Raw genomic sequence first — 15,111 nt, 5'->3', positions numbered from 1 at the left:
GGACGAAAATGAGGGCGTGGCCCAAGTGCTAGGAGATTCATGACTCCCACGCCTACCCTTTGCATGAATTTTTCGTTCTATCCTCCATCTTTTATGGTAATAATCCCACCTACGGAATTAAACTCACCCGGTGGATAAAGAAGAATGTCTTCCAAAATCATTATTTATCGTCTAGGAAAAATCTAACGTTTTCTCTCCCTCATGAATGTTCGTTACGTCATCAGTGAAAATTTATCGCACAATTCTTGTAACGGCTTTTACCAATCTATTCTTCATTCATCATCAATCAATTAATTCATTAATTATTTCTCCGCAATCTTCTTTCAAATTTTCTTGGGATTAAATGGATTTGGGGTAAAAGTCATTGTCCGTTCTATTTTTCGAGATAAGTTGAAAATAATAGAGGATGCTAAGTTTGGCGTCTCGAAAACTCGATTACATTGACACGTTTGGAGGATAATTCAGGGCTTGTAGATCTGCATAATTACGACAAGTCAATGAATCTCTGATTGTACTATCAACGATAGTTAGAGGATTTCGCGGAGAAGTTAAAGGAGATACGTCAAAAGTTGCTGGTTATCTTAGAAATACCGCTGGCCGGAAGAAATTGATTGCAATTCCGAAAAAGGTATAAAAATAGAAATGAAAAATTCCTCGAGAAAATATTATAATTAGACAGTAGAAATATTTTACTCATACCAAACACCTAATTTAATTTCATAACTTCATTTACTTGGGAAAAATCTAGAAATTTATTTGCGTGTAGTAAATATACTGGAGGGACGATATTTTTTTCTGAGTGTATCGAATAATAGTCGTTATGGAGGTATTGAAAAGCATTTTGCCCTGTTTGCTCCACTCGATTCATCCCGAGAGCTCCCAGTTTAACATGACGAGACAGAGGTTGGAGCCTCTCATAAACAGAGGCTGCCTATTACCACGAGAAACCATTGGCCAAACACTTGGAAACCATCTGGGTTGTCCTCCACCGACTAGTGTATCCATGTTTTAAAGTGCACTCCCAGCATTCAATTCAATCATCGAGCTTTGTGCCTTCAACAGACGATACATCGATCGATTGGTTATATCAAACAGGGTATCGATTCCCTCGTCCCCAGAATTTGCCTTGCGCTTGTAAATTCACCCCTTTCACCGGGTCTTTCCGTGCCGAGTGCAGACCAACTCGTCCAAACTCAAAATTAGAAAAAGTTTCACCCCTTCAACTCTCGCATTTTATCGAGCTCAAAGGATGACAGGGTGTTCTATATTCGAGCGATGGTTTTCTATACGTTGAAAGGTTTATTTTTGGAGACATTTATTTATGATGGAAATTTACCCTAGTATTCTGTTTGTAGGGAAAATTAAAAAATTTCGTTGGCTCTTGGTTGATGTTGACCCAGAGGTGATTGGATTAGGTAATGACGTAATGAATAATCAACAAAATCCACTGATGGAATTCCAGTCCGCAATTTTGGTAGAATTCTCGAGCGAGTGGAGTGGTATTCCCAGTGTGTACATTTCCGTAACCCAGTTGGTACCTGAAACGTACGGTAGAATGCCCAAGGCAGTGGAGGCACGGTTGAAGTCCTTGGAGATCATGCTACTAGCTGCTCCAATGGAGCCCAGGGGTTTTACACTGAAACCACCGGCCTCCATTCGCAGCACGTCGGTAGAGCCTTGAAATTATTCTACCTCCTTCATGTATCAACGTAATTTGCTACTTGACAGATTGCACTTACAGAAAAATAATATAAGGCCAGACACCGAGAAAAAAATTTTCTTTTGCCAAAAATACTTACTATCACAAGAAAATATATTTGGCATCAGTGTCTTATGGGAGTATTTACACAGTGATCGCCAGATTTACTGGTGAGAAGAAAATATTCTTGGCAAAAATCTTTTTTTTAGTGTAGGAGGATTTTTCTATTTACATTGAGGTTGGAATATCATAAAAAAATGATAAAAAATAGACGAACAGTATAAAAATAGCGAAAAAAGTGCCAATTACTACAATTGCCACTGTTGAGGCTTTTTTTTAAATTTTTATACTGTTCGTCTATTTTTTATCATTTTTTTAAGATGCTCCAACCTCTTTTTTCATTCAAATTTGATGACGAAGAAGTAAAAAGAGAATGATGAAGATATTTAGAAGATGATTGACGTTTTGTTTAATTGGAGTTAAGATAATGACAAAAGCAGTACTTTACGTTATGAGTGAAGTTATAAATGAAAAAATAGTAACAATAGGAGGAAAAAAATTATTAATGACTCCACCAATTTCTTCTGTCATCTTATTCTAATTACCGAATTATTCCCGAAACACTGGGACCCACAAATTTTTACCTCAGCATCGGGCAACGCAAATTCGCGGAAGTTCGGGATAAGGGAGTGAAATGAATAGGAGAGCCAGTGGCCAAAAGACACTGGGAAAAGCATTGAAAATTCCAGAGGCCAAAACTAGCGTCTAGGGGAAAAAGAGAGGGAGTTAGATAAACGGTGCCAGGGAGTTTCGTTAAAAGGCGTTATCGCTTTCCGGTCGTTGCATCGTTTCTTCCAGTTTTAGTTTTCTCTTCCCTCTTTTCCTATTTTCCTCCTCTACCATCAGTTGTCCTCACTATCCCCTGGTCCTCAGATTCCAGAGAAACCGAGGGAATTTTCTTTCACCCTTTTTTTTTTCTCCTCCATTCACCAGATGTTTTTTTTTTCTCTCGCTTTCTTCGTTCGTATTTCTATTTTTTCCTCTCTCTCTTCTTCGGGTTTTATTCGGGGTCTCAGGAATACTGCAAAGTGTTGGAGGACTGGAGTAATGCCTGGGTATGAGTTTTCACGGCGAGGGGAAAACTTTTCAATTATTTCGTGGAGATGTATTTCTCTAACAATAGCCATTTCCCAGGGAATAACGAAAATTGAATTTTAGGAAATCTTTTAGTTCTCTCTGGTGCATTTTATCACGTTTGGTTGAATATATTATGAGAGTGGATAATGAATGCAAAATTTGGGGATAAGGACGGCTTTTCCAATGGTCTCTTGCATTTAATTCAGTTGGTAATTAAAATAGAATAATGTACACTTTTATTTTCGTAATTTACCGGATTGATAAAAATTACACTGAGAGAAATATTCAATAAAAAATTTGAGAGTTTGAGAGTTGGAAATGTGGTTGTCGGAAATTTTACGGAACTGTCACGTAATTTTTATCTAAAGTCACCGAATTTTTCCGCGGTGTTCCGTAATTTTTATCTGAATTATCGATGAAAAATAACGATACCGTCACTTAAATTTTTCGAATCAACTCCATAATCGGTAAGTGACCTGAATGTTTCGTAATTTTTACTAAATATTTCTCTTCGTGTACTGAAAACAGTTTTATCGTTTTTACTTAATATTTATCCGGTGTATTTGGCAATTGTAATTATTATTGCTATCGATATTAACTATTGAAATGGTGAAAGACTGAGTGATTGCATTGATTTTTGGTGTCCCCGGTGAATTTGTGAGGTGGGGTTTACCTTCCGGTGTGTCGGCAACCAAGCGTGTTTGTTAATGCAACCGTGTCGCCGGCTTTACCTACCTCCATGAAAACGTGTATTCTAGGTTCCTCCAAAATCATTCCCATTCCGTTCTGACTATATTCATGGTGTATTTAACCCTTTCGGTGGGCATTACTCAATCTGTCTAATTATGTCGGAGTTTTCAAAGGTATACGGGCTTTTCGGATGTCACACCATTCCAATTGATGAAATTTTGGTGATAATTCAATTCCACCCACTTCCACTTTCACCTCGAATTATCGTTGATTTATTGTTGAATGATTTTGTTTTATTACAATCTGTCGATTATTCGTCGGCGATATTTCATTATTTTTCGCGGTATTTTTTTTATTGAAAAGAAAATAAAGAAGGAATTTCAAAGCCGAGGCAAGCATGATTTTCAATGTTTCCCGGTGTTTCAATCCCGTTCTCTCTATCGTTCGTTGAATAACAATTTTATCAAATTCCCATAATTTCGATGACCTGGAATTTCTCACTAACGAAAATATTTTTCATTTTCACATTTATTGAATATTCCAAGGGTAAAAAAAAAGTCGCATCGAATAAAGATTCGCAATCTGTGCTTAAATTTCTGGAATTCCATTCCATTTATTTCAGATAAATTCTTCGTTAATTCAATGAATCGTAAAAATATATAATGTAAAAATAATTGATATCTTTGGGATGAGGTATCCCCTTGAAATATCAAAAGACAAATCCGTTGAATATCCATTAAATTTTCTCATTTAATTCCATCATTTATTCAACATTTCTCTCGTCTTTTTCCCTCGACACGTGAGTGCACTCTGGTGGTTTGTTTCCCACCTGTCCACGTATGCATGTCCTCATCTTTATGCGATCCTCGATCCCTCTCGTTTGCTATCTCACGCGCGATTCTACGTGCCCCTCTTTTCCCTCTTGATCCCCCTCTTTCATACAGGGTGTCTCAAAACGCAACGTCCAAACTACAACCCAAAACTGGGGCTGGTTTTCTCAGGGGAAATAAAAATATTGCTAAAAAAAAATTGCTCCGGACTTTTCGATCCAGAATTCCCACCCCCTTTGGGTTGAAGTTTGGACGCTGGGTTTTGGGACACCCTGTACATCCCATTGCAGTTTAGTTACGCACATTGAGAGGAGCGTAATGTATATATAACAGTAAAACGCTAGTGGATATGGGGGATAGAATAGGGGGTGGATTTACCCATTGAAATCGAAGAGGGTCGAGGGTGAAAAGCACTCAGTTACGCATACAAACGTGGTGTGACGAATCCAGTAGCTGGTCGCTTACTTTTTTTCTCTGGAGGGGTGATTTTTTTGTCTGTCCATTCCGTGGATAAAAGTGGACATGATAATCCGTTCTTTACATTGAGAGAAATATTCAATAAAAATTACATGTATTTTCCGTAATTCTGGAGCGAAATGTGGTTGTCGGAAATTTTACGGAACTGTCACGTAATTTTTAACTAAAGTCACGGAATTTTTCCGCGGTGTTCCGTAATTTTTATCTGAATTATCGGTGAAAAATAACGATACCGTCACTTAAATTTTTCGAATCAACTCCGTAATCGGTAAGTGAACTGAAAGTTCCGTAATTTTTACTAAATATTTCTCTCCGTGTATGCACCCAAAAAATAATAGTTTACGTCAGTCCATGGTTACGGCACTGGCAGCCAGTGGAAAAATAAAAACTTTTCGAGTAACGTGACATGAAATTTAATTAGCAAATCAGTTAATTTCTCATCTGCCAATGGTTCAGAAACGAATTCAATTAATCAGGGAAATTTCTCCCGTTCAACTCTCGCCGCGAAATCCAGTGAAGAATGCACTGGGACCCCTAAAAAGAGCAGTCACAAAAAAAAAAGAATAAAAAAAAAGTTTGGAAGGCATTCCCGTACTCGTCTACAGGAATGGCTGGTCCGCAGAATCCTCTGGCACAATTCCATCTCCCTTGAAAAAAATAATGAAAAAAAACAACTGCAGTCTTACCTACGTGAATTTTAAATTATGCCCGCGGCCAACAACTTCTGGCCGTTGAATACGTAACTGCTTGGAAAGAATAAATGAATAGTTGTGTATACGTGGCATTGGGTGGAGGGTTTTAGGTATGGAGTTTGCATGCCCACGATTCATTCCATGAAACAACACTGGTACGAGTAATTACCATTCACTGACGTCTCTTTATTCAATTTTCGATGTTACCTTCACTTTATTTACTCCCTGTTCTGCCCTTTTCTCTGTTTCTCATTCATTCTTCATCTCTGCTAATGATGGGCTCCGTTACGGCTCCAGATCCATCGCATTCTGTTCTCATTCGAGAGAAAACTTACTTCATGCACACGCAAATAAATATTTTATCAAATTCACCCTCAGATTCTCTAATCTCGAAATTTCTAACCACACGGAAAGAAAAGCCAACGGAAATCGGTAAAAGAAGATAACAAAAATGTTGCTTAGAACTGAACTGTAATTCACGAGCGAGTGAAAATCATTTTTTTGAATTATATATTCTTTATGATTTTGTATTCCTGAATTTTTACGCCGAATCTTCAGTTTATTAAAAATTCAAGAAAATTAAAAAATTACGAGTTATCGGAATAATCGAGAAATTAACTGATTCGTCAATGTAAAATAGACCAGAAATTTTCAGAGTAATTGTGGAAGAGTTTGAAATTCTTGTTGACCCGTCATTTGATGACAGAAGATCCCCAAAAGAAGAGGCAACAAGGACTTCCATTGTAGTTTTCTCGGTATCTCAGCCCATTAAGCCATGAACAGAGACATTTATTTCACTTACACTGGAACTGGTGGACGAAGGGAGGCGGAAGGTTGAGCCCAGTGGAAAGAAACGTACGCGATTTATCGTACTTACCGAATCCTCAATGCTTTACACTGGTCGTAAACCCCTCGTTCCACCTCACTCTAACCCGCGCCTCCATCGGAAAAACTCATGAAGTACTTGAAGAATAACGAGCTATCGTTTTTTTTTTCCTCATTTTTCTCTTCCGTAGTTGTCCGAGTCTCAGAGTTCAGACCGAAAAAAATAGTCCGTCAAAAGTTGAAGTTCGAAATGTTTTAATCATTGAAAGCTTGAATTTCTCGCAAGAAATGTTAATGAGAAAATCTTGTAATTTACCACCGGAAAACCCGTAAAACTATTTAAACTAAGTATTTTTAAAATGAGCTGTGAAAAATTTATTGAATGTTTGCACTCAATTTTAATTAGAGACGTTCACTAAATTTCTCAGTCATCTTGAAAATTGAGTTCGTCATGCGCCATACTAATAATTCATTGTTTTAATGAAAGGTATTAGTATAAACTATCTACAGAAGTTTTTCAATATTTTTCTTTCTGACTTGAAATTATTCGTATCATGAGAAATATCAAGTCGAACGTGACTCGTATAATTTTTTACTTTTTGATTCTCTTCGATCCACTCATTTATTTTGAAAATAAAGTTTGTCATGCGCCATACTAATAATTTATTGTTTTAATGAAAGGTATTGGTATAAACTATCTACAGAAGTTTTTCAATATTTTTCTTTCTGACTTGAAATTATTCGTATCATGAGAAATATCAAGTCGAACGTGACTCGTATAATTTTTTACTTTTTGATTCTCTTCGATCCACTCATTTATTTTGAAAATAAAGTTTGTCATGCGCCATACTAATAATTTATTGTTTTAATGAAAGGTATTAGTATAAACTATCTACAGAAGTTTTTCAATATTTTTCTTTCTGACTTGAAATTATTCGTAACATGAGAAATATCAAGTCGAACGTGACTCGTGTCATTTTTTACTTTTTGATTCTCTCCGATCCACTCATGCCGAAGCACTTTGCGGTTTATCAATCATTTCTTTGTCCCATCACATTGATTTTTCCCGTCTACACCAACCAGATGTGCTCTTTGATAAATTGCAATCATCAGTCCTCTAGTCTTTGACAGAGAGTGCCTGAAATTGACTGGGCGTGTGAATTGGTGAGAAATTCTTATCGTTGAAATCGGGGATATCTTTCGATTCTTCCCTTCCTATTTTTAAATCGACTGCTCCGATCATTTCGCCGGAGGTATCCAATCAGCGATTAGCTGGGTGTCTAATGCACTCCCCTCAATCAAAACTCGAGATCGATTCGCGATAGGACTCCGAGGAAAAGAGTTTGCCCCGAGATTTTATCACAGAGATACCACGTACCTCTCGCTCTATTATCTGTAATCAACGCCCATCTATTTTCCTCGAGGGTTTTCCACAGAACTCAACGCAATATCGCTACCATTTTATTTCAGCTTCTTCAAGACGATCGAGATTATTTCTCCGAAACTCATTTTCTCACGATTTTTACAAAAAAAGAAAATGCAATTTTCGCCAGATACAATCCATTTCGTAAACTAATTGAAATGGAGTAATTCATCTAGAGATAAAGACCAAAAATTAGCATGTCGTAATAAATTTCTCGGTACATTGATGTAGAATAAGACAAATAATCCTCGCCAACTCTGAAATTAGTTGAAGTAAGATTTTTACTGAAAAGAGGGAAGACACCGGTCTGAAGTTTTTCAGCTCATAAACCGCAATGACATTTTCCCCCCCACTCCTACCCCGCTGGTACTGTGGAAAAATTTGGTGGCCAAAACAGTACGATGGGAGTGAATATAACTGGCCTAGTCGGTTGGTACTTCCGCAGCGGTACATCCCTGAGAAAACGAGAAACTGGTGTGGAAGAGAGAAAGTGAGGTAGAACCAACGGCCATAAACGAGAACACCATAAAAGCCGGTGCCGGATAAGCGTCTATCACGAGAATATCTCGACGCTTTTGGGGTGGAAATCCAAGGGAAAAGTTTTACCCGAGCTAGAGGCGCATGGACATCAACTGATGCGGTCGTACACAGCAAAAGCCCACGGCGCTTATTCCACGGGGCTTGAAATACGAGATAATGCTGCAAGGCATCACAAACACTTACACACATAAATTTATAGTAAATTTACTTCCCGCAACACGTACATACGAGGCGTCCTTTTACATTCGTCCACATGCATTACGAGAGTGCATCTGTCACTGTTTAGACAGTATTATGCTGAGTTCAGAGTTGGGTGGGTTTGATTAATGGAATAGCATCACTCATGGAATGTTTTTGTTATTCTTTTTAGATCCGATCACACCAGCAAGTGAAGCTAGTCAGAGAGAGGAGGAGACCAAGCTCGAATTGGAGAGACTCACTGCTGAGATTCGCACCCTCAAACTACAAATTCTCCAGTTGACTGGTAAGTCGTAGCAAGTCATTATGACATCGATAAAAATAAAAATACTTTGGTACACGTTACTGTGTAAATGGTGTAGATTCGTGGTAATTTGTGTTGCATCACAATTGCATAAATGATTTTGCGACAGTAATTCACAGCATCCGCTTTATATTTCATCGACACTGAAGTAATAAGGCCAAATACTCAAAGTTTCATGATAGCTGCTCAATATTATGAGATCGTTTGGGATTCAAATGACGGAGTGCCGTTATTCGAAATTTCATGACGGCCTCTCAAGTTTATGCCATTTTTGTGACATTGAGTCCATGTGCCTCTCATAATCTTTCGAATTACGACTTAAAAGCATACGACTGCCATTTGACGAAGAAAATTATTATCATTTTCACATCTCCAATCATTCCATCAACCCGTAATTCCCTCGAAATTGACTTTAACTTCAATTCAATTCCCCTCGGACCAACTTCTCCAAATCGTTAGTTGCTCGGTGAACTCGGCAAATGCTGACCCAAATTAGGTAAGATCCCTGGGACTTGGTTGTCGGTTGATAACGCCTGGACAGTAATGAGAACTGACGTCTAGTCCGTTTCCGAAACGACACAAATGGACACGTTGGATAATCGTGTACTGTATCCCCGACAAATTGAATCAAAATATTTGTCCAGAATTTGCATGCTACCAAGATGGCCTTTGTGATGACAAGCAAGCGACACTTGTTTCTCGCGCTAGACATTACAAATTGTTGGTACGTGGTGGCAGGGCAAGAGGTGTGAAGAAGCTGGAAACTGTGGGAAGTGGTGAAGCCCAAGTTTATGTGTAATTTGTGAGTGCGTAAACAATGGCTTTGTGGTGAGTAAGGAGCTTACTGGTTGCACTGTGTAACTGTCTGCTGTTGTATTAAGAGAAAGGATGTGTGGGGGCGATGTGTTATCAGACGATGCAGACTCTTGGTTATTAATCTTGAGAAAATAAAAAGACAATACAGAGAAATACTGTCATGAAATACTGTCAGTGGTTGAAGACCGCTCAACGCTGATGCAGTTGGATGGCAAGATGAATGGGACGATTGAGAATAAAATGTCCATTGAAAGAAACTTTTTCCTGCTCCCATTGAAAAACTTGTGACGGTTCTTCGGTATACCAGAGGAATTTCCACCAAACTTTCACAGTGAATCGAAGCTGATTGCTATCATTATTACATCGCTGCGGACAATTTAATGTTGCTGGTTTGTCTGCTACTTTGATCCAACGAAAAAGCTGCAAAAGGAGATGTCCTCTTCAACAAACTTTCGCCCTCCAGATGAATCATTTGAGTCGGCACTCAATGTGACGGTGAAGGAAGCGAAATAAAGAACTTGGAGTTTTACGGTGAATTCCGTTGTTTGGACAGACGAAAGGACACGATGTACGCCTAGCTGAAGACGAGCGTCTTTCGATGCTCACGTCGTTCTCCATCCCTCCAGAGAGCATTCCACCAGCATTGCGGATGTGCTTCATTCCTGTTTCCAGGATTCTCACCCCACACCATCCAGAGTGCTCCATTACAACTTCGTCGCGGCCATTCAAGTTGAGAAATCATGAAATCCCGGATGCTCTTCTTCATATTCCACATCTCCAACAAGCCACGACTACATTGACGCCTTTCCGGTGAAAATTTTTTACGATTACAGCTGTCAGTATTAAATCTCATAAAATCTCAAGTACTTTCCATTCAAACAAGAATTACTTCAGAATTTAATTACTCCATTTATGAAAAGGAACGTTTCAAAAGAATTTAATGACAATGAGGGGAACAATTACCGCCCTCCTATAATTCCTGAATAAACATTCTCGAGTTGAAGAAAAAAAAAATGGTGCGGGGGGGGGGAGGGGGACAGGGACTGTATAATGGCGTCTGTCGTTACGGAAGTTAACAGAGTAACAAAACTGTCGACTGACGCTGCAAGATGCTCCTAAAAACAACAGCGCGCAATTCTTCTTTTGGCTTTAGTCAAGGTAAAGAGCTGAGAGCGGCACTTTCAAGCATTTTGCAACTGCCACTACTTTCAGTATCCCCTCTTGAAGATTCTCACAAAGGTCTAGTCTATCCTTTACAATTTCACTCCTAAACCTTTTTCCCCGGCTGTTACCATCCATCTGTCTCTATCAATTCTCCCCTCTATCTCTCTCATTTTTCTCTTTCCTTTCACTACCATTTCGCATCTCATTTTCTTCTTCGTAAAAGGCACTGAGTTAAAACCATGAGCTGCTATTTCCCATTACGAGTAACTCTAACCTTCTCTCACTACGAGCATTAAAATGTTGAAGCTAATAAAAACCCTCTCAGAGTTACGAGAACTGCCGAACAAGTCACGCATTTCAACGTAAATTTAAAGCTACCGAGCATTAACTTCTTCAGGAATGTGTATTGCCATTTTCCTCGAGCACAGAGGAGACTATTTCTCTCTTCTGCTGCCATTTATCCACGTGAATCGCGTGCTCGAGACTCCTTTCGTTGTATCAAAATCCTCTGCCATACCGGTTTTCGAACTCCATTCGTACACGTAACCAAACGCCTTGTCGTTACGGTGGGTTGAGACCCCTTGGAGAAATAAAGGATCGTGTTTCCTGTCGTAAAGTAATCCGGTGCTTTGGTTTTCTCATATACGCCCATTTATCGATTTTCATGTTTTAACATTATTGTCGTTCTCTGATTAATTTAAGGAGTTATCTCTTTATGTTTAGGTGGGCCACCGGGGCATTCGGAAACGATGGCCTCGATAAACTCCACGGAGATAGGTGATTGCCTAGCAGCAAGACGTCAAGTTGAGTTTGCCGAAATAGCCCAGGGCCTACCCCTCAACAATGAGTACGAGCTTATAGCATTCAGTCACTTCACGATATCCCGCCTCTACCCAGTCGATCTGGGTTTAGGCAAGCGAGTTGTAGAGAAGCCAATTGGCTTCAAACGAAAGGACATCCTCGAGGCTGTCTCCAAGGCTATTGACACACTCAACAAGAACATCTCCTCGGTGGCTGGAAGGTACAATACTGAGGATTTTCTGGAGGGCCTCTACAGAGTTGAACCAACCACCGGGACACAGTACGAGATGTACTTTAAGACGAAGAGTCACGAAAAAGGCCTCCAGGTATTGAATCCTGGGTACACAAAAATCGTAATGATGAGGCCTTACGCACCGATTCATTTTGTATCGGTGCAGAGGCAGCAGACGAAGGAGAAAGAGTTGATCCATATTATTCTACCGTTGTCCGGTAGAACTGGTACCTTCCAAAGCTTCATGGACAAATTCGTGAAGATTGGATTGAAGAATGACAAGCGAGTGCACCTGACTGTCGTTTATTTTGGTACTGAGGGACTCTCCGAGGCTCAAGCTATCATGTCTAGGGTGCTGATGACTCGGGGCAGTGGAGGATCTAATCAGAATCTTCGCTTGTTGGCTCTCAACGAAACCTTCTCCAGGGGAAAGGGCCTGAGGGTTGGCGCTGAGAGAGCATGGAATGGAGAGGGTGATGTTCTTCTATTCATGTGCGATGTGGATGTTGTCTTCAGTGCGAGATTCCTTGACAGGTGAGTTTTATGAAAATTCCAAGACCCTCGGGGTATCTGTGGAAAAGTTAGCTCGTTCTGTTCTAAGTGGGGCTTTCATGCTAGGGTAATTTGAGAAATACTTCCTGTGTGATGTAGATGCCGTTGGAATACAGCACCAGGACGCAAGGTCTATTATCCCATTGTCTTTAGCCTGTACAATCCTCATGTTGTCTACACGCTTCAGGGGCGCAAGGTGCCACCTGAGAAGGATCAACTTGTTATCTCTAGGGACACGGGTTTCTGGAGGGACTTTGGTTATGGCATGACTTGCCAGTACAGGTGAGTTTCTTCCATATGTATTGTCATCCGATAAATATAGCCCCGGAATTCAACCCAATTGTTTTCAATTCCCTTTCAATTTTTCGGATAATAAACTGTAATCCCTTCTTCGAGTAGACTCGCAACAATCTTAGTAATTTCCTTTGGCAGTTCATGTGATTATTCAGCACATCCAAGATTCATTTCCCTGTAATCGAATAATTCCAGATCAGACTTCCTGCGGGTCCGTGGCTTTGACGAGGACATAGTGGGATGGGGTGGTGAGGACGTTACCCTTTACAGAAAGTACGTCAGGAGTAATATCAAAGTTATCAGAGCAACAGATCCTGGCATTTATCATATCTGGCATCCAAAGGTGAGTCAAAACAAAACTTTATGAGTGAGAAAAGGGTAAATGGCGAAGGTAGAGAGTAAAGTCAGGGAGATATTAGCTTGGATTATCCAAGTACTGCTACGATCATCCAATATATTCGGTTGAAAAAATCTGAGAGCGGATTTGGAAACAGTCAACAATACCCTGAGGGGATACGACAATACGGTGGATAACGAGTAACGTTACGTACACCCATTCGAAATGTTACCATATTCTCGTGGAGTACATTTCTGTTGAGTGTGATGCCGTTACTCGGAGAATACAACCCTCGATTTCAGGAGGGGGATAAAAAGACCACTGAAAAACCACTGTATTCTCGGAAAAGCCCGAATGCCTGTTGGAATGGGGTTGAGGGCGGGTTACACTGGGGATTGGGATCGAGTCAAGAGTAAGGAGGAAAAAAGTAGTGAACGTATATACGAAAGCCAACAGTGGAACGATCCTCGTAAAGTCAGACGAGTGTTGGAACTGGATCGTTTCGTTTTGGAAAATTCTCGGATAGTTATAACGCGATAAGCAGTTTTTTCCATCACTCTGTTGACCTCATGGCGGTATGCATTGCATTGTTCGGGATTTTTTGTCGAATATATTCAATGGATCGGAGTTGTGACGGGATTTTATAGGTTTTAGGTATAAAGTATCGACGTGACATACGGCAATGTAGTAACACCTCAGATCATATTTTTATGCTCATGATTTAGACACTAGCTTCGAAAATTTTGAAATTCCTAAGGCAGAACTCTATCTTTGAAGGCATCATAAAAGCTAAAGAATTGACTTGAGAGATTTTTTAGAACTTTTACACATGAACAGTCTAATCTTGCACTAGTGAAAAATAATATTTTTTTTTTGTGTAGTTTTCTATTGTCAGTGTTCAATTCGATAGATTTTCGAACGACTTTGTAATCCGTCAAATCCTCTTGACGCCTCTGAAACAGCCAAAATAGTTGTAAGCTTTTCTCAAACACTTTCAGCCGAGTTTTCTCTGACCCTTCGACAGGGAAACATTCCCTCAAGTTATCGAAAATCGTAACTGAGGTGGTGTGAGGTTGTTGATCCAAGCCCGGGGGTAATTCCGTGGTTTTGTCGTGGGCTGCTTGGATATCTCGTTTACCTCCGTCACTCGATAACCTCGCCTCCTCGCTTTCGGTGTTGGGATAACGAGATTATCGAAAGTTGCTCGCTAATAAGCTGGCCATCGATCGGAATTAGGAATGGCAAACCAGCTAGTGGGAGGATTGGTGAAGGGGTCATTAGACGCGAGAGAGATCACTTCATCGGGTTATCCCTTACGGCTATGAGCCAAGTAGTCGAGTGTTAACGGTTACCACCAAATCGACGTGAGAAATTGTTATTCCTTTTTAACGATTATTTCCTGTTCAAAATTATAGCCAACGGTAATAACTTCATTTTATGGTTATAAGTTCCGGTTTATCATCATGACGCCTGTTTGCAATTTTCAGCAAGCCTGGTTTGTCACGTTTGAGGAAAACTCCATAATTCTTTTAGCTGACTAGGGGAGCGACTTCGAATTTTTTCGAATTTTTTTATTTTACACAGAACACCTCTTCAGTTCTCCTGTTATCCTGATGATATTTTTTTTATATTTTGTCTTGTTTAATTACATAAGATTGATTGACCGCTTGAATTGTTATGTTATCCTGTTAATTTTTGTTGTATTTTATTCTGTTTAATTACATAAGGTACCTGAACACCCATTGTAAAACAAATTATGTATCTTTGAATCAATAAAACTATTTTATCATCATATAAATTACATAACACATCCTCTATTTTTTTATGATTACCCTTATTTATTACCCTTTTCCTTTTCCTTTAATTTTATCTCGCTTGATTAAACAAATTCCAAATTATGGAACAAAAGTTTCCACTCGGAAACAATAAACAAAAAACAACAATGAAAAAGATATCGCCATTTTTTTTTGAGTGACATATTGGGTGTGAAAATTTTGTTTTTCGAAACGAAAGATATTTTTCGGAATTTTAAAAATCCAAATTTTGGGATGCTGTGGCTGTATCTGAAAGAGAAACCGCTGTTTCCGGGGGGTGTAGAGT

General features: G+C 39.4%; 1 protein-coding gene across 2 annotated transcripts in view; it reads left to right on the top strand.

Moving 5' to 3' along the window:
* Positions 1-15,111, top strand: part of Csgalnact (Chondroitin sulfate N-acetylgalactosaminyltransferase) — a 49,109-nt gene that overhangs the window by 30,896 nt on the left and 3,102 nt on the right. The window contains exons 6-10 of one of the 2 annotated variants that reach the window (XM_011307388.1): positions 8,684-8,797; positions 11,519-12,362; positions 12,480-12,662; positions 12,870-13,017; positions 14,499-14,748. In XM_011307388.1, the coding sequence (XP_011305690.1) occupies positions 8,684-8,797; positions 11,519-12,362; positions 12,480-12,662; positions 12,870-13,017; positions 14,499-14,552 (1,343 nt within the window). In that variant the 3' untranslated portion in view covers positions 14,553-14,748. Of the gene's footprint in view, positions 1-8,683; positions 8,798-11,518; positions 12,363-12,479; positions 12,663-12,869; positions 13,018-14,498; positions 14,749-15,111 lie in introns of those variants that run through there. The other variant, XM_011307387.1, reaches the window with a different exon arrangement.

This window comes from Fopius arisanus, unplaced genomic scaffold (assembly GCF_000806365.1).
Source record: "Fopius arisanus strain USDA-PBARC FA_bdor unplaced genomic scaffold, ASM80636v1 scaffold00053, whole genome shotgun sequence".
NCBI classification, from domain to species: domain Eukaryota; kingdom Metazoa; phylum Arthropoda; class Insecta; order Hymenoptera; family Braconidae; genus Fopius; species Fopius arisanus.
Note: the sequence above shows the minus strand (reverse complement) of the source record. Positions and strands in the feature narration are given on the sequence as shown.